Here is an 18,414-nt window from a genome sequence, read left to right as displayed (position 1 = left end):
ATGCAACAATGGTTTGAGTACAGTTATATTAAAAAAAAGTGTGTGTGTACTTATGTATGCACGCAAGAAGTTATACTTTATTTTTATTTTATTTATTGGGGTAAACAAACACTGAAACTTTAGATCTTACTAACTAAAGTACATTACAAGGTAAGTGCATTATAATGTAAATGTGCCACCAGTACCGTTTACCGCAGATTAATTATAAAAATTGAAAAAGGTAAACATTACAAGGTTAAAAAGAATAGAAACAAAAAAAGAGCGTGAAAAACGTATAATAAACTATAAATTTTAAACAGGTATTTGTTATGATTTCAAAGCTTGTACTATTTGATTTATAAACATTCCCACTGACGTGCACAAAATATCGATATGATTAAAATTAACATTATAAGCTTCACCAATTCGATATAACAGCAAGCATTTGCCTGCATTTGTACGACATAATGTGGTGGCAAAAAGTTGATGAGCTCTACGACAGTTAGAACTCGTAGGAACTTTGTACATAATGTTATGTCTTCTCATGATGCGCGCTTCTAAAAATTTCACTCTCATAATTTTTTCATAACGCGCCTAAAGAAGTATAACATTAAAAATAGATATCTAAAAAACTGTCCTATGCACAACAGGTTCCCCTACTCTTATGCGACGCTTTATAAGGTCGGCAACGGTCTTGCGATTCCTCTGGTGTTATATGGATTGCAGTCATGTTGCGGTGATCACTTACCAAAAAGTGATCCGTATGTACGGTTGTTTAGGACAAACTCTTTCAAAATAAATATAGTTATTCATACCTAGTAAAGAAGTGTAAAACCTTATATATCAAGGACGTAATACACGCTAGAGATATTATCTGTTTATGATTGTTTTACAACCACATTAACAATTTTCATTGTCCTATATAACCGTGTAAGGTTGTGAATGTTACAGTTTCACGCGACTTACCGACAATTAATAACTTATTAGAATTAGTTCTATCTAACAATAATTTCTCTTCTTTCCATAATATCGCAGAAATCATTCTAAAATATTAATAATTTATAGTATTTACCCGTCTATACTCAGCTCAACCTATCAGGTCCCAATACAATGTGCCCAATCGCAAAAAAATATCATCATGATTTAGCCAATTAAGTTGAGAATAATTACGAGCAGACGCACACTGGATATTTGCTGGAATCTTGAATAGAAGGTAGGTATAATATTATATTGATAATTTCATTTCGATAGTTATAACTTTCATAAGTACTAAATATTTAAAATGACAAAACAATCACAAAGACTAGGAATTAGACCGAGTAGTCAGCCATGATGTTTTACGAGATACTCGGTTGTTGGAATTAAGAGATCTTGGTGCAGCACGTGTAGATGGTAATGTTTGGGCAGGAGCAGCCACGGCAGCACATATTCATTGTTTTGTTGTTGTTTGTTTATATTACATACTTACTATTATCTTATAAGAATACATTATTTAAAATATGTAAATTGAAAGTGTGATTAAAGATTTCTTAAACAATATTTCTGTCGTGCATAAATTCAGTGCGTTTACTACTACTAGTACAGTGGCTGCAGCTCCGACTAAAAGTTCTAGGTTACCTACTAAAAAACCAGGGTTTTGATTCCAAATATTTCCTTTTTCAAAAGTTAACCAATCGTAAGAAAATTCTGGAAAATGCATTTATTTGATTGGTGTCATGTCAATATCCCATTGGATGGGTGTGTTCCATGTCCGAAAATTTTGCCCTTATTGTTAACAGATTTGCATCGGTACTAAGTAGGTACGTTTTAAGCACTGTTTGGATTATTTTAGAAGTATTTACTTAAAAGCAAATACATCAAAAATAAAATAAAACAGAGAAAAAGATATATTGATTTGAAAATATTATTTATTTTAAAAACCCAGGAGTAAAGAGTCGTGAACATATTTGTATGGAAATAAGGTATGACCTATTAATATTTCCTCTTGAAAGAATTCATCAATTAAAGATTTAGATAAATAAAGATAAAGTGACGATTCATATAGCCCAGTGGTTAGTGAGCCTGCCTTCTGAGCTGGAGGTCCGGGTGCAAATAGGTAGGTGCAAACATTTATATGATGAATATGGATGTTTTTCCGAGTTATGTATTATACAGTACGAGTATATGTAAATGTATTGTATTAAATATATTATAGTTTTCTTGCACCCATAGTACAGGCTATGACTAGTTTGGGGTAAGATTATTTGTGTAAAAGTGTGCCAATACCACTACATAAAACAAAATCCTCCGCAGCGTCTGTCTGTCTGTTCGCGATAAATTCAAAAACTACTGCACTGATTGTCATGCTGTTTCCACCATTGGATAGCTTGGTTCACGAGGAAGGTTTTAGTATATAACTTGTAAAGTTTTGTATATTATTAAAGATATTTGTTAGAGATGTTGGAAAAGCGGTCTGGGAGCTTTCAACGAAAACTCTGTGTAAGCCCTTTTAGATATATTAGTAATAGTTCTACAGAAAAGTCCGCGATGGCATATTATGTCTATTTACTAAGGATAACGTCATATTACTATCCGCCAGTTGCAGAAAGGATATTTGAAGTTAATGTTTCGTTATATCACATGCTATCTGTCACTGTCACTGTCAAAATGAAAAAGAAAGTGACAGTATTATATTTAATGAAACATAAACTTTAAGGATGCTTTGTGCATCTGGCGGTAAATCCGTTGTTTCATTTTTAACTAATTAAATAATGATAACACATTTTCAATGGCTTTAGATTACATTATTCATAATACTAAAATCAAATTTAATTTCTATTGACAGAACAGCGGGTGTCGGATCAGCCAGTTATATTATATTTAAAATAAGGCAATCAGCCATGACGTCGCTTGAGGTGTTATAACTTATAATTAATGTGTGTGCCGTGACGTCATAATCGGACACCGTTTTCGCGGGCAAAGTTTTGTCATCATGCCTAATGCTTGCTGACTTTCTTGCCGATTATTCTCAGGCTTAGTAATTACCTTATCTGGCAAGTAAGTTATATAAATCGATGCTTATGTTAGCTTACTTGTATTCAGATAATGTGCCCTTAACTTAAGGCAAGTTTTAAGTTGTATGCTTAACTTGTGCTTCATTGATGATCAATCATGGGAAGGGCTAGATGAAAAGAATGGTTGGGATAGTGTAAGCGATACCGACGAGGGTTTAGTTGTTGGCATGGGGTAGCGCCGTGGCCTCATCCTACACTCTGGTGTAGGATGAGGCCACGGCGAAAAGTGTGATTCCCATACTCTGGTATGGGAATCACACTTTTTCCAGAGGGATACATAGTGCTTTATACTACATCTACGAGGACAATAAAAACACAAATTATAATAAATACAAATAATAATAATTCCAGATGTAGTGTCTTGACATCTAGTCTGAATTAAATATGGGGTACCAATCATTGTCACTGTCATGACATTGACAGTGAAATTATCTGTGTGTCATTAATGTGCTATAAAAAAAATGTACAGCAAAACGGGAACGCCACGCCAGTTCAAATCGGCCATCGGTTGCGAGCGGACGTCGGTGTAGTGCTACTTACTAAACAAGAGTTATTTTACCCGTGACCGATTTTCATGCAACTTTTTGTTGGTTTATTTTATTTTAATATGCAAAAATTAATCTTCAAGAGAATAGGTTGTCAAATGTCAACATACAGTAAGAGTGACATATGTGTCAAATGTCATCGTACAGTCAGAGTGACAACTATCATTTTTATTTTACCTACCTCACGCCAACGCTATAAAAGTAGCTTACTCTGTTGCTTGCAGGGCATTACTCTGTTATCTGTAGCTTGTTGTACAGAACAGACGTAATACTTCCTAGTGATACAAGAGATTAAAATCAGTAATTACAGAAATTCTTTTGTTTACTTAGTTTTTCAATACTTTTCTGCCCTAGTATTTGTAGGTTCTTATATTAATTCTAAGGCACTTTCTAAGAAAATATTATTGACAACATAATATGAAATGTAAAATAAAGTATTTTGTCTACTCTGGCGCATACATAGCCAAACAAAATAAAAGTCAAATAGATTTTCGTTTAAAACATGAAAACGGTGTAAAGAGTTAAAGTAGTAAAAAAAATGAGGTATGCACATAAATCCCACTTTAAAATCAAATAAACAATAACTTTTCTAGAATCTGTGAAAATTTTTAATGTAATTTGACGCACTAACAAGGACCTCAGCTGAGATGAACGTATATTCTCTTTGGATTAGATTGAAACAACTTTTCGACTCGAAGAACAACTTCAGGACGTCATCGTCAAGTCAATTCGTAACAGCTGTCATTTTATAACGTTTTAAAGAATAGCGTTACTTATCAGTAAGTTAGTACCAAAGATGGTTAGTACTACAAGATATTAAGAATCGAATGCTATCATGCCTTTATCGTGTTATCAGATTGAGAATCTGTGTAAAAGTAGATATTCGCTCCGTTCTCAAGATACCAAATATTGCTTTGTTGAATGGCGGTCTCTTTGCATAATCTGTGAATTTGAACATTGCTGAATAATGTTTAAATTGATTAAACTGCAAGACGAGTAACTATATCTATCTTTAGACATCTGATAATTAAACAATTATACAATTAATAGTTACATTTACAAAATTACCACCTGGCAAATACATGGGGCACGATAAAAGTTTTGCTAATCGGAACTATTTGAATTTGGAATGTTATATTTTTTTAAATATTGCAACCTTCTTAGTAACAACAATTGGCGGGAAATCATTTGTCAATTGTTTTTATCACACATTGACTTTAATGTCTTTTAATTAATAACTTTAATGATTAAAGTTCTATGTGCGCAGCGAAAATGGAAGTCGTAAAGATTTTAGAGCGATGATTTTTAAGATTTTAAAAGTTCTCTCTCTACGCAAGACTGTGCCGCTCGTCTTCAAAATGCTTTTGGGAGAGAAGCACCTTATTTGAGCACCGTGAGGCGATGGTTTGCTGAATTTGTGAGAGGTCAGGTTTCTTTCTTTGCCGGCCATCAACTGCCGTCAACGAAAATTGAAGGCTAATTGAAGAAAACCCGCGAATTACATATGAGACAAATCGAAGACTATTGGGAATTGGTATGAGCCAAATTCAGAAAATTTTACACGAAGCTTTCAAAGTTCGGAAACTTTGTTGTCTTTGGATCCCCCATGATCTGATAGCGGAGCAGAAGCGGGCTTGCGTGGAATGGTGCTCACAGATGCTAATGAAGTACGACCACGGACATTCTAATGCTGTTTATGACATTGTCACAGGAGACGAAACGTGGATTTATTGTTTTGGACCCGAAAAATAATCAGCAATCTTGTGAATGGGTGTTTGAAAATGAGAACAGGCGAACAAAAGTGAGGCAGGCGAGAAACGTTGGTAAATGAATGATCGCATGTTTTTTCTCAGCTACGGGTCCCATCTGCACAATTCCACAAGTTCGCGGAAGACGACCCAAAAGCCGCGTTCTCCTACATCATGACAACGCTTCTACACACACGGTCAACAAAACTTAGTAATTTTTAGCTTCCGATAAAGTACAACCCATCCTTGCACATAGCCGCGACCTAGCAACCTGTGATTTCTGTATTTTCACCAAAATCAAAGATTTGATGAGAGGTTTCACTTTTACCAATTCCGAAGGGGTAGTCATAGCTTTCAATCAGCACGTAGAAAACATGCCTTCAGATCTGTGGTCGTCCTGTTTTAAATAATGTTTCGATCGCATGAAAAAATGTTTAAGACTTAAAGGAGAGTATTTTCAAAAGCAATAAACATAAAATTTTGGTTATAACATGTTGTTTTATTTAATTACGCTAAACTTTTAGTGTGACGTACGTATTATTATAATTTTTGACTGACAAGTTTCCCGTTTTATCTAGTGTTTGTTTCAATTCGATCAGTACACCTAATTGCTAATGCCGACGGAGGATGAAAATTAATGTTAATTTTAATATCTAATTATAATTCAAAACAAAATACTTACATATTATATAGGTGCAGGCGTTATTTTAAAAACGCAAAAAGTTTTTGCAGGAAAGCGCAACAGTGCGTAACTTTGTAATTACTATGACGGGTAGGTACTTACTCACGATATGTTATATTTTAATAATTTGATGCCGTTATAGATATTGCATGAATCGTGGTCGCAGATTTTGACAGTAACAGATTTATTTTTCGTTACAATCTTTACCATTAATAAAATTTTGTATTTCTTAATGTTTCTTTAGTAAAAACAATTTTTTTTCATCAGTGGAACAGTCTGGCTGATTTTTTCAATAAAGTAAGTAGTCGTTCATTTATGATCATCCGCTACTGTGATAAATCCGCTTTTATTAATTTCTAGCACTGTGAATAAATACAGAAAATATAAAAATAATCTATTGAACTGTAATACTATTATTGTTCGCTGTACATCCGACTCTCTGTCTTCTTTCTTTTGCGTACGAAGAGTAACAAAGAAAAGAAAGTACCTAGTATGTAAATTCACTTAATAAATAACTTTTCGGGAAAGCCATCTTGCGTATGAAACCAAAGCCTAAAAATACTTAAGTCTCTAACTTTATTCAGAATAATAATGTTTCCATTACAAAATCAAACTGTACAAATGTATCAATTAAATAAATGAAATTAAGCTATATTGGAATGTACCTATATTATGGGTATATTTTTACTTTTTATTATAATTTTTTTCTTGCTGTTAAACATCCGATAAAAACAGGCCAGGAATAATTAGTTTGGTGTGCGTGACAAGCTCTTACACTAGCGATTTGTATGGCTCTTTGTGTTAGTGTGAGTGAATTACTCAAAATAGAGGTTAATTCTAAACTTAATTTTTTCGACGTTTTCACAGCTGTCATAGTCTATCTAGACGTAATAATGTTGTAAGCTTTTTCTATTAGGAACGGTACCTACCTAGACGTGTTATTCAAAAATGTTTTTTTTTATTTATTTAATTAAGTTCTTAGTACGAAAACCTCGAGTCTTACTTGTAAGTTTTTTTATTTAACCTCAATACAAAATCATTCAAATGAGATGAGTTTAATTGCACATATTGTAATATATTATATAAACAAAAGAAACAATGTTGTAGGTAGTAGGTATTTACTGAAGTCTATAAAGCATTTTATGTAGTTGATGAAAAAAGACATGAACCGACGATATTACCATAAAATTATAATTAAGTAGGTAGATAATCTTACATAATAAAACGCTGTAGTATTGCGTCATTCAGTCATCTACGGCCATGGTTGTATGACTGTATGAATTATAATAGAATAGTCTGATAAAACAACAAGTGCGATTAGTGATTACGGATTAGGTACCTACGTTTTCTGATCGGCTGTATTTATGAGGGACATTTTCAGGCAAGTAAACACAGCGAAAATTATATTTTATTTGAAAGAGTTAATTATTAGTGTAAAAACAATTATTATGCAATACCTAATTTACAAACAAAATAGATTTGGCCTACTCATTCTATTAGTACGTATTTTAACTTTTCTTACCGTAAAATACGGTCTATTTACTAATTACTCTTTAGTAAATAATGCCTGGCACAAAGGAATTTGACAGACGTCAGTGTCATTTGCCAGGGAGATTTTATTTTTGGGATTTTATGACCTGGTAACTAAGACCTTTAAGTCAAGTCTTTTTTTTATTATTATATTATTAATTATTTTTAATAGCAAAACAACGAGTTGAATTATTGATATAAAAAAAAATCAGTGTCATGGAGACAAGTATACGGTCCCCAGAATATTATATTCTCACAAGAACAATCAAGATCAGTGTTTGCAACCTAACGTAGCATACAATCATATGCGGATTGTAGGATAATTACATTATAATGGAAAATTTGATGATTACACTAAGAGCATGTCTGGTCAACTTCAAGCGTTGTTTCATGCCTGATGCCAAGAGAGTAACGAGAGATGTCGCCCCATGTATTAGAATGGTAAAGGTATTGAATCGTAGATAATGGATTATTAAACCTGGATTATTAATTATGTAGTTTTTTTGTCATTATATTTGATAATTATGTAAATAAATACGTTTAAAAAATTATAGTATAGTAATAAATAGAATTAATAAGTAAATATGGTAATAACACCATCTATAGTTTCTCGGGTACAACTTTTTGGCTGTGTCATAGATGGCGAGAATATTGTAATTGATTGTCAAAAATAGAATCGGAATAGAGTGGCGTCAGTGTTCCTCTTCTAAGTAATAAATAGTCCGGTCAATTTAGACCAAAAAATGAGAGTGAAGGTACATAAAGTCCCAACAAGCTGAAAATCAGTGAAATTGTTCAAAACATAATTATAAACAATGTATAAGAGTTCTCCATCTTTCCCGTGTATGGATTTTTTTTTATTCAAGGTCAAATGTCAAAAAAATGAGTTTTTCGCGATTTTCAGCAAAACGGTAAGTTTTATCATAAAAGTTCCTCAGACAAAAATTGTAGATCATAAAACTATCTAAAAAAAAGGTTTCTATACTTTTTTTCTTACGAGCCACCGTTTCTGAGATATAACGATTCAAAAAGTTATAGTTTTTGTCTGTGGTACTTTTATGATAAAACTTACCGTTTTGCTGAAAATCGCGAAAAACTCATTTTTTTGACTTTGACCTCGAATAAAAAAAAACATACACGGGAATGATGGGGATCTTTTAAACATTGTTTATAATAATGTTTTCAACAATTTCTCTGATTTTTAGGTTGTTGGGACATTATGTTACTTCGAATGTCTAAATTGACCGGACTAAAAGGTCATGAGTATTATTTTAAAATCAAGGTAGGTTATTGACGGCGTGGATTTTAGGTACCTTTTTGTGATGTTATTGCAGCAACATTTTAATCTTTAATTATTGTTGGTACTTATATCTAGCTTCATTAAAAAGAGAACTTTGACAACAAAAACATTATCTTGTTGACAACCTTGTACATTTAAATGTTGGGACGCCAAAAATGCTGAAGGACTTACTTTGCTAGAAATCGGAAAATTTGGCATAGATAAAAGAGGACCAATCGCACCATAATTTTTTTGTTAAGTACATACACCTCAAAGGGAATATAGGTCACGTTTTTGATAAAAGCAGCTAGGAAGCTGGATTGAGTTTTTCCGTTATCATCACCATACTTCAACCACTTCTTTGAACACACCTTCATGAAACACTCTTTCTTTTAGCAAAAACCTCGTTAAAACCACGGACGAGAAAAAAAACTCCGCGCTGTGATATTAGTAAGTGAAGCACCGTTATGCTAGTGTGTGTGCGGTTACGGGGGATACTAGTGACACAATTTTTTCTCCCTTAAATAATCAAATATGGACACAAATACTTATATAGTATCGTTTTCAAACTTTTTACAACGCACGACGGCATTTTTAAAATATTTTATTGACGCAAACTGATCTGTCACAGATCATGACTATTGCCATAATGGCCGCCTATCGGCCTGTAGTGTGTGTGCGTGGGGCTATATATTTACACGTTGATCGGGTTGTTTTGGTGCTACACTGTTATGTAAGGCGACACGAAGTCCTTATTTTTTTTTACTAGTCCGTGGTTAAAACCAGATAAGTATTTATAGAGTTTATCGCGAACAGTCCGACTGTTTGTTTTTTCATATGTAGTGATGACCAAAGAGGTACATCTTTACTATTTAAAATACCTACATTACGTAGACGTAGAAAATGTCAGCTATTTGGCTTCGTATCAAATAAATATAATTATTGTTGTACCAGATACCAATATGTTTACCCATTACGCTCCATTGTGGCGTAGTGTTACCATTTACTTAATAATTACTAAGGCTCTAAATGTGTCCAATTCTCTTTTCAGTGAGCGAAAAACAATGGTGGTGGTTGAATTAGAACAAGGCAAGTTAAAAGGTGTTATTTGTGAAATAAAAAGTGGAAAATACTGCGCGTTTAAGGGAATTCCATACGCGAAACCACCTATCGGCGATTTGAGATTCAAGGTTAGTTAATAAATTTTAAATTTGTAATAAACCAATATAGGCCGATTCACAAGGAATTCAACTGTGTCTTATTGTCTATCTTTCGGTGCATACATAATGCTACATGCATATTTATAACGGTCGAAACGTCATCAATTCATCTTCTTAGGACGAGGAACTTCATTCATGTAATTGTTTTAAGCTCAGTAGATCGTGCGACACCCCGATAGTCCACTTACAAATGGTCTAGTAAAACAATGTAATTATAATAGCGCTGATGTAACTATGAATATTATTCGTACACTAAATGTGCATGCTACTTCGTCTGTGTGGATTCAAATCTATATTGTAATTATAAAATAAAACAGTACATATCTTTGCTGTTTGTATGACAGTGTACACGCCGTGGTGTACCTACACCATTGTTTTGGGGCATCTAGTAGATTGGAATCAACAATGACTTGCCCACGTCAACGTGAAGCCGGGGCCAATACTTATGTATCTTTACTATAATCTCCAATCTCTGTAAATTGAAGTGATGTAGGTAGATAGATCTACAAGAGTATGGAAAGCAAGTAACACAAAATAATAAAATATTTTTAGTACTTTCGTGCAACAACATTTGAGAATTAGTACCTAGACTATAACACGTACAATTAACTAGCTGAACTGACAGACGCTGTTCTGTCAATAGAAAAAAATAAGATGTATCTTGTAGGTATTCGGGGAATAGTGTAGTCTCAAAGCCATCGGAAATGTCGAATCTTGTAAATCGAATCAAAATCGTAACTCAGAATGATCAAACCTACCCTTCTACTACTGTCCCTTGATTGTAGTAGGCAAGACGGTGCGGGGGAGGGTCATATGGCATCAAGTAATTGTATTATGGTGTAGCTAAGAGTAATAATTTATCTAACTTATTTAAAATGATAGCTATTAAGCCTTAATAGGCTCGTGACAATCACTACATATTATATATACCTATATTAGTATGATATGATATATCATACTAATATTATTCACGGGAAACGGAAACTGTAAGAATAATAAGCCAAGTAAGAACCAATTTCCATCAAGATAGTGTATGTAAGCCGTTCTTGAATAATAAAAGAAGGTACAGACAAAAAATTTAATAATCTTATAATACCAGTGGGAGGCCCCTTTGCACAGGATGCCGGCTAGATTATGGGTACCACAACGGCGCCTATTTCTACCGTGAAGCAGTAATGTGTAAGTATTACTGTGTTTCGGTCTGAAGGGCGCCGTTGCTAGTGAAATTACTGGGCAAATGAGACTTAACATCTTATGTCTCAAGGTGACGAGCGCAGTTGTAGTGGCGCTTAGAATTTTTTTCATGAAATTTCCAGCAGAGCGAAATGAGTTATTTATTATTTTGGCGCCAAATCTGCGAAATGCTACGAAAAAATATCATGGTGTTAAGGGGCATGGGTCTGCCCCCAATTATAGTTAAAATCAAGAAAAGACAATAGATAAAGAAAAGTGAACGAGGACGATAAACTTATTTTGTTTTTCGGGTTGTGTTCGAATTCTCATTTAGGTACGTTCATTCGACGATTTTTAATGTCAGCAACGCAATACATATTGTAAACTACTAACCCTAATATTATTAGAGTTATTGACTTGACAAATTTTAAAAAAGAATGAAAAAATGTAAAACAAAAATTATTGTCGCTGCAGTGTTGAACTAAACAATACACTATATAAATATTGTTACAGGTGAAATTATTATCAAAACACCTGTTACTTTTAATTATCTATTTGTATTGTTTTTGAAAGTGTAATTTTAAAACAGTAGATAAGTACTTAGTTACTTAGAAAAACTTTATTTATAACCTCTTAATTTAAAAGCCTGCATGATAAAATATGGTTTCGTTCTCGTGTAACATAAAGCCCCAAAACCTCCATTTGGTACCTAATTTTAAGCCTTTGTAAATAGACGAAATCAGTGATTCATGAATTATTAGACCTATTTTAACACGTTTTTTTCCTTCTTTCCCCTAGAACTTCCATTACAGAGGTTCTATTGTACTTGGTGGTGAATAAAACGCTCTCTTGACAGTTGACAAAGATGTCTTTCTGTAGAGCTGATAAGTATACTGAAGCCAAAAAGTGGATTTCACTTCACGACTTCTATTTACATTTGTAAATTGTGGTAATATATATACTCGTACTAATAGACACTATAAGTCGGCAGACTGGAATGAGATTTTATTTTTTGCATGACTGTGGAGGCAGATTTGTTTTGTGCTGGTCAATTCAGATGCCGCTGTTGAATCTGTTACTTATGTGGTCCATATTGCAAGGTCTCTTCTTCTCAACTATCTTCAACTCTTCATTCCGTTCTCTTCGGTGCCTATCGGTGGAGGTCTCAACCATAGTTTGACCGCTCCTCTAAAATTAGCTTCTCGTTGAATGTTTGTAGAGTCCATCAGGCTTAAATGCGGTGGTATCTAAGGATAAAAAACACTAGGAAACTTGAAACACACTATAATCATGCCTCAGGGACGTGGCCTTAAAAAGAGTTATTGGTGACGCGAAGTCGACTACATAGGCCGAATTAGCGAGAAAGTTGCGCGTCTTTAAAGACTGTCACAGGAAATTTCCTCCAGCCTCCCATTCCGTCATTGCACTGGGACTATGACTCGCTGAACCATAGCGCGACAGAGGAAACTGATCTCCTTGTGCTAAGATATGCGTACACCAAAAAGTCGATTATTCGTTGCTACAAAATAATATCTTATAATAATGAGCTTTTATTCACAGGCACCCGAACCTCCGGAGCCTTGGCAAGGAATACGAGATGCATCAGAACACGGCCCGGTATGCCCTCAATACAACGAACGTCTCAACCGATTTGAAACAGGCAGTGAAGATTGTTTATTTCTTAACGTTTACTCCAAAGCTATAAAGCCTGCGCATCCATTACCTGTCATGGTTTGGATACATGGTGGAGGATTTTACACAGGCTCGGGAGACTCGGATTTTTATGGACCAGATTTCTTTATGGCACACGACGTTGTTCTTGTAACTTTTAATTACAGATTGGAAGTGCTCGGATTCCTTTGCCTTGACAGCGAAGAAGTGCCTGGTAATGCGGGCTTGAAAGATCAAGTTGCAGTTTTGAAATGGGTCAAGAAAAACATTAGTTCCTTCGGAGGCAATCCAAGTAATGTAACTATATTTGGAACAAGTGCCGGCGGTGCATCAGTATCCTACCATATGATATCAGACATGAGTGTAGGTCTTTTCGACAAAGCAATCTGTCAAAGCGGTGTTTGTCTTAATGATTGGAGCTATAATTTATATGGTCGACAGCGTGCCTTTCAATTAGGAGAAATCTTGGGGAAAAAAACAGACAATGTGACTGAGTTATTAGAATTTTTAATGACAGTTCCAACTGAATCTTTAGTCAACATAAAATTGCCAAAATTGAACACCGTTCCAGCCGATACTTCCGATGCATTGACATTTGCACCGGTAATAGAGAATCCATACCTGCATGTTGAGAAATTTATTAGCGATATACCAGTAAATTTAGTAAGAGATGGTCGCTTGGCAAAAGTACCTCTTATGTTAGGATACATGTCGGGTGATGGTATTGAAGTTGCGCGACACCTTCCAGAAACATTATCTTTAAAGCAAGGCTCATTTATTCCAAGAGAGTTAAAAATGAGCATGTCCTCTGAAAAACTATTGGATGTAGATGAAAAAGTACGACAACAATATTTCGGTGGTAACATTATAAGTAGAAATATGATAACAGAAGTTGTTCGTTTGGCTACTGATGTAACATTTGCCTATAACACTAGAAGATTAGCACGGTATCACGTGAAAAATACGTCAATGCCGGTTTATTTTTTCCAGTTTTCAGCAGAGTCTGAACGAAACTTTACAAAAAAACAGTATAATATGACACACGCGGCCGGTGTATGCCATTCTGATGATCTACCTTATTTATTTAACATTACTAATCTGCATGTACCACTTACCGATGACTCCCAGCAGATTGTAGAACAAATTGTTACATTATGGGTCAATTTTTCATCGTTTGGGTAAGTTTATGTAAATAACCTTTTTAGAATTTAAGATCCATAATAATATTTAAAAAAAGATAGGTGTGTGAGCAAGTCATCGCGGTAGAAGTGAAACTTCTGAAAAGTTGCTAATTAAAAAAAATCATTGAAAAGTATTGAAAAAATAAACAGTCGCTTCAGTAAATGGTAAGACTAGTACGATGGAGTGCCGCTCAGGATTTTTGATTGAACCCTATAAATTCTGAGCGCCATCGCAATTGCGCTCGTCAAATTGAGACACAAGTGATTAATCCTCATTAGGCCAGTTATTTCATTAGTTACTACATTACTACTCACGACCGCAAAAAGCACCGCTAGGTAGGTACCCACCTATCCGATATCCTGTGCGTAGAAACCACCCACTGGTTAATGTACAAGTCACATCCAATAAATGTATATTCAGAAAATACGTTTAAGAACTGCGTGACAGCTGTGAACACGTCAAAAAAATATCGGCGAACTGTTAGCCTCTATTTACAGAAACGCACGTACGCTAATAAAGAGTGACTCATATTTTAGTGTATCGCGAGTGTAGACATAGCAGCAGCTGTCAGGCACCAAAAATAATAAACCTGGTGTTGTCTAACAGCAAGAAGCTAACAAGACGTAGGTATAAATTATTTAAGCCAGAAAGTTTATACGGTGTACGTTGAACCTCAGGTTTAGTCGTATAGTCTTTCTTAATATATTTTTTATTTTTATTTTTTTATATTATATTTATTTATTGGAAAACAAACAGCTTAAGTTATATACACATTGTAACACATAATTTATATTACACAAGCCAATAAAGTTTCCACTTAAATATAAACAAAGTAGGAGTGAATATAATACAAAATATAACGATTTTATATACAATTAAACATAAGGCGAAAAAAGTACACAAAAATACAAATGAAACAAAATTTATCAAATTTATCGGTTGGACATATTTTAAGAATGTTTAAGATATTCTTTAATTTTTTTAGTAAAAGTTGGATAGCTGCTATGAAAAATGTCTAAGTGACTATAATTATTATTATAAGTGTTGCATGCTCTTATAATAAAACAATTGCTAGTATAATTAGTTCTACGAACAGGGATAAAGAATGTATCTATAGAACGTGTATAATGTTTTGGACAGTTAAGTTTAATGTTAGGATAGGATACTTTTTATTTCTATTTGGGACCCATAATAATTTTTATATCCGATATTTGTTTTGTATGGACATATTTTCTATGAGAAAACATATTGACGCACGGTTTGACAGTTCCACTGTGAAAGAATTTCATTACCAACAGGGAGCATTTTTTACGAAATAATTCTTGATGTTTTGGAATATTATTGGAAAATTAATATAAAACAGTATTTTTTTTTATCTACAGAACAACGTCTCTTCGGGTCAGCTAGTAATTTATAAAATTTGGTTAACAAGGACTAATTTCACTTTCGTTTTGTTTTCAGGGACCCCACTGCGACATTCAAAAACATAAAATGGAAGCCGTTCAAAGAGACTGAGAAATATTGTTTTGATATTGACAAAGAGCTCAAATGCGTTCTAAATTTGAATGAAGACAATATGACGCTTTGGGACGAGATCTATAAGGAAATTACTATTTGATACAATTTTCTATTGCTAGTGGCGTGGAGACTTCCGAAGGGTGCTATTATTACGTACGAAACTAGCTGACCAGTAATGATTTCGAATTTAAGCGTTAGATATTTATAAGATAACGTAATATAATAAAGAACTAAATGAATACAAATTTTTCTTAAGGTATCTCTTAGTGTAGGTACTACCTACCAAGTATGATGATTGTTAAAATACTTACACATTTTTATATTAATTAAAACTATAGCCTGTATCAATCCTACAGATATATTCTTAACGAGAAACTGGCGTATGGGTCATCTGTCGGTTACTGCTCAAAGCCGTCTATAGGTACCTACTCACTCGCAAACACACTTCACATGAGAGTTTTCGACCTTTTGTGCGCTTTTTCTATATAGACTGTAAGATCTGGAAACAGGCGGATGTTTGTCAACAGTTTGGTCTTAAGTGGAATAAAGTTTTTTGATGGTGGGGATAATATTTTAGTTCACGACATGTGGAGAGAGTGGACGTCAAGACGAAATGGAGCGGTGCCACTACGCAACACCAGGAAATCGCAGAGTAGGTACAGGATCCTCGATAATTCGAGGATGCCAGAATAGATTAGAGCAACACTCAATATTATGTGGACAGAGGATCATTTATTGCCTATAGACTTGCATCCTGTGCCACTAAATAAATTTAAAAAAAATGTGATCTGAATCTAATACTGGTGTTGGATTTTTCTAATAAATTAATATTAAAATCACCACATGTTATGATATACATCTTAGACTCAGATAGTTTTAATTAAACCTCCTCCAATACACTTTCAAATAATTCATATACTGCATCTGGGGGTATGTATATACTAACAATGGCGCGCTTGAGCTCTGCACAGGCTATTTCCATGGTACGTTCAACAGAGAGGCCTACAATATCTTCTCGTTCTTTGAATTTAAATAATTTACTTACAAGTATAAGAGAGCCGCCACGTGAAGCCTTTTCTCTGCTAAACACACTTGCCACCTGATGACCACTGAAGTTAAAGATGAGCTCATATTTTCTGAGCCAGTGCTCTGTTAAACATATAAAATACAACCGACTTCAAAAACACTATTCCAAAACAATAAATATAATATGCACTAAAAAGTATAAAAGTAATTGTGTATTTTATACAATCTAATTCTAGTTACGATTATTGTTATTTTTGGAATCGGTGTCCATCCGCCGCGACCCGCTCTCGCCTCCTCACGACTCAAGCACATCTCACCTATAACTATGTATGTAGTTACAAACCTATCTTGGATGACCGACTCCAAAAATTACAATAATCGTAACTAGAATTAGATTAATTAATTAGATTGTATAAAAGTACGCAATTATTATATCTATTGTTTTGGAATAGTGTTTTAGAAGTCGGTTGATTTTTTGCAAAAAAAAAAAAAAATAATTTTAAGTGAATGAGAAGTACACTAAAAACAATTTATCTAAATATGTGTAGATATGCTAAATATTTCAATGCAGCAATGAACTTAAGCGCTTTGAAATTTGATTAAAGAAAGTTAAAAAATTCTGCCACAGATCGCACCCTTACTATAAGTTGTTAAGGAGTCCCATTGTTCACCATATTCGACTGCGATAATAATTACTTGACCATAACTATGTTATGGTAGATGACTTAAATATCCGGATAGCATAAATAAGATTCGGCCGAGTAATTTGCGTTACATTGTCATGGATTTCGTAATCAGAACTTAACCCAACTCTCACCAAACTATCTTTGAAGTATGTATATCCTTTCCAATAAAAAAGGAATCATCGAAATCGGTTGGTGCGATATTGTGTTATTCGTAAATTTATCATCCACTTTGTTATACGTATGTATAGCAAATTTAAGACTTTTATGGTTTTCTCATGGATGCCATTGTCACATCTGGACCATAATGCAATGGGACCACAGGGGAAGCACCAGCTATCAAATAAACAAAGAATTATCAAAATCGGCTCACCCAGTCGAAAGTTTTGAGGTAGCAAACATAAAAAAAAACATGCTGACGAATTGAGAACCTCCTTTTTTTAAAAATATGTATATCATTATGATTCATAAATAACTCCAGTTAGTTCTTTTCCAAACAATACTTGCATGTTTTGGTGCACCAGGTTTGCAATTTTACAATTATTACATAATCTAGAACTTGTTATATTACTTGTTTTTACACTGCTAGAGGAGACCCCTATTGTCTGATTATTTAATTTTTGGAAAATATTCCAAATCTTTATTTAGTACACTGCTCAATAGACGCAGTGGTTATTAAATTAAAACTCTTAAGTTATGATCTTACAATCTAGTTTCTAAAACCTATTGTATAATAACTACGTTATTGTAAGTTTATTCTCACACTTCTGCTATAAAATATTTAAATTTAAAATACATACCAAAATTTATGGTGGATGCGGGATTCGACCTCGCGCCTCTCCGGTTGGCATGTTTGTTCAACTCTCGAGTTGTAGCGCGTAAAATTTTAATGAAACCACCAATACAATAAATGCAAAATTAGGAAAGATCCTTATATTTATTCATCAACTATGTTTCATAAAATAGACCTTGACAATATCATTAAGTCCCAATCGACTGTACACATTACACTGTATTAAGAATAATGACATATTATTAATTACACTGATTGTCAAAAAGACATTTTCTTGTAATATTCATTAGTTATTACTTTGCCATTTGTTGAAGTTTCATCTATATATTCAG

General features: G+C 33.8%; 1 protein-coding gene across 7 annotated transcripts; it reads left to right on the top strand.

Moving 5' to 3' along the window:
- The first annotated feature begins 951 nt into the window (after positions 1–951).
- LOC126971591 (juvenile hormone esterase-like) lies at positions 952–16,445 on the top strand. 7 transcript variants are annotated; one of them, XM_050817915.1, is made up of 4 exons: positions 952–1,192; positions 9,868–10,006; positions 12,770–14,058; positions 15,524–16,445. In XM_050817915.1, the coding sequence occupies exons 2-4, from the start codon at positions 9,881–9,883 to the stop codon at positions 15,678–15,680; spliced, it is 1,572 nt and encodes a 523-aa protein (XP_050673872.1). In that variant the 5' UTR covers positions 952–1,192; positions 9,868–9,880; the 3' UTR covers positions 15,681–16,445. The 7 variants fall into 7 exon arrangements, 6 of the variants coding, with proteins under 6 accessions (XP_050673872.1, XP_050673871.1, XP_050673873.1 ...); XM_050817914.1 differs by lacking the exon at positions 952–1,192 and adding an exon at positions 7,246–7,388; XM_050817916.1 differs by lacking the exon at positions 952–1,192 and adding an exon at positions 7,838–7,984.
- Positions 16,446–18,414: the final 1,969 nt, after the last annotated feature.

The sequence above is a fragment of the Leptidea sinapis genome, chromosome 24, assembly GCF_905404315.1.
Source record: "Leptidea sinapis chromosome 24, ilLepSina1.1, whole genome shotgun sequence".
NCBI lineage: Eukaryota > Metazoa > Arthropoda > Insecta > Lepidoptera > Pieridae > Leptidea > Leptidea sinapis.
The sequence above is the reverse complement of the archived record's forward strand: the minus strand, read 5'-3'. Positions and strand labels throughout refer to the sequence as shown.

Bases quoted from the DNA above. Each gene is read 5' to 3' on its own strand.
- LOC126971591 (XM_050817912.1), top strand. From the start codon at position 9,662: ATGACCAAAGAGGTACATCTTTACTATTTAAAATACCTACATTACGTA. The intron at 10,007-12,769 runs GTTAGTTAATAA...TTTTATTCACAG, and splicing joins TCGGCGATTTGAGATTCAAG to GCACCCGAACCTCCGGAGCC. The intron at 14,059-15,523 runs GTAAGTTTATGT...TTTTGTTTTCAG, and splicing joins GTCAATTTTTCATCGTTTGG to GGACCCCACTGCGACATTCA.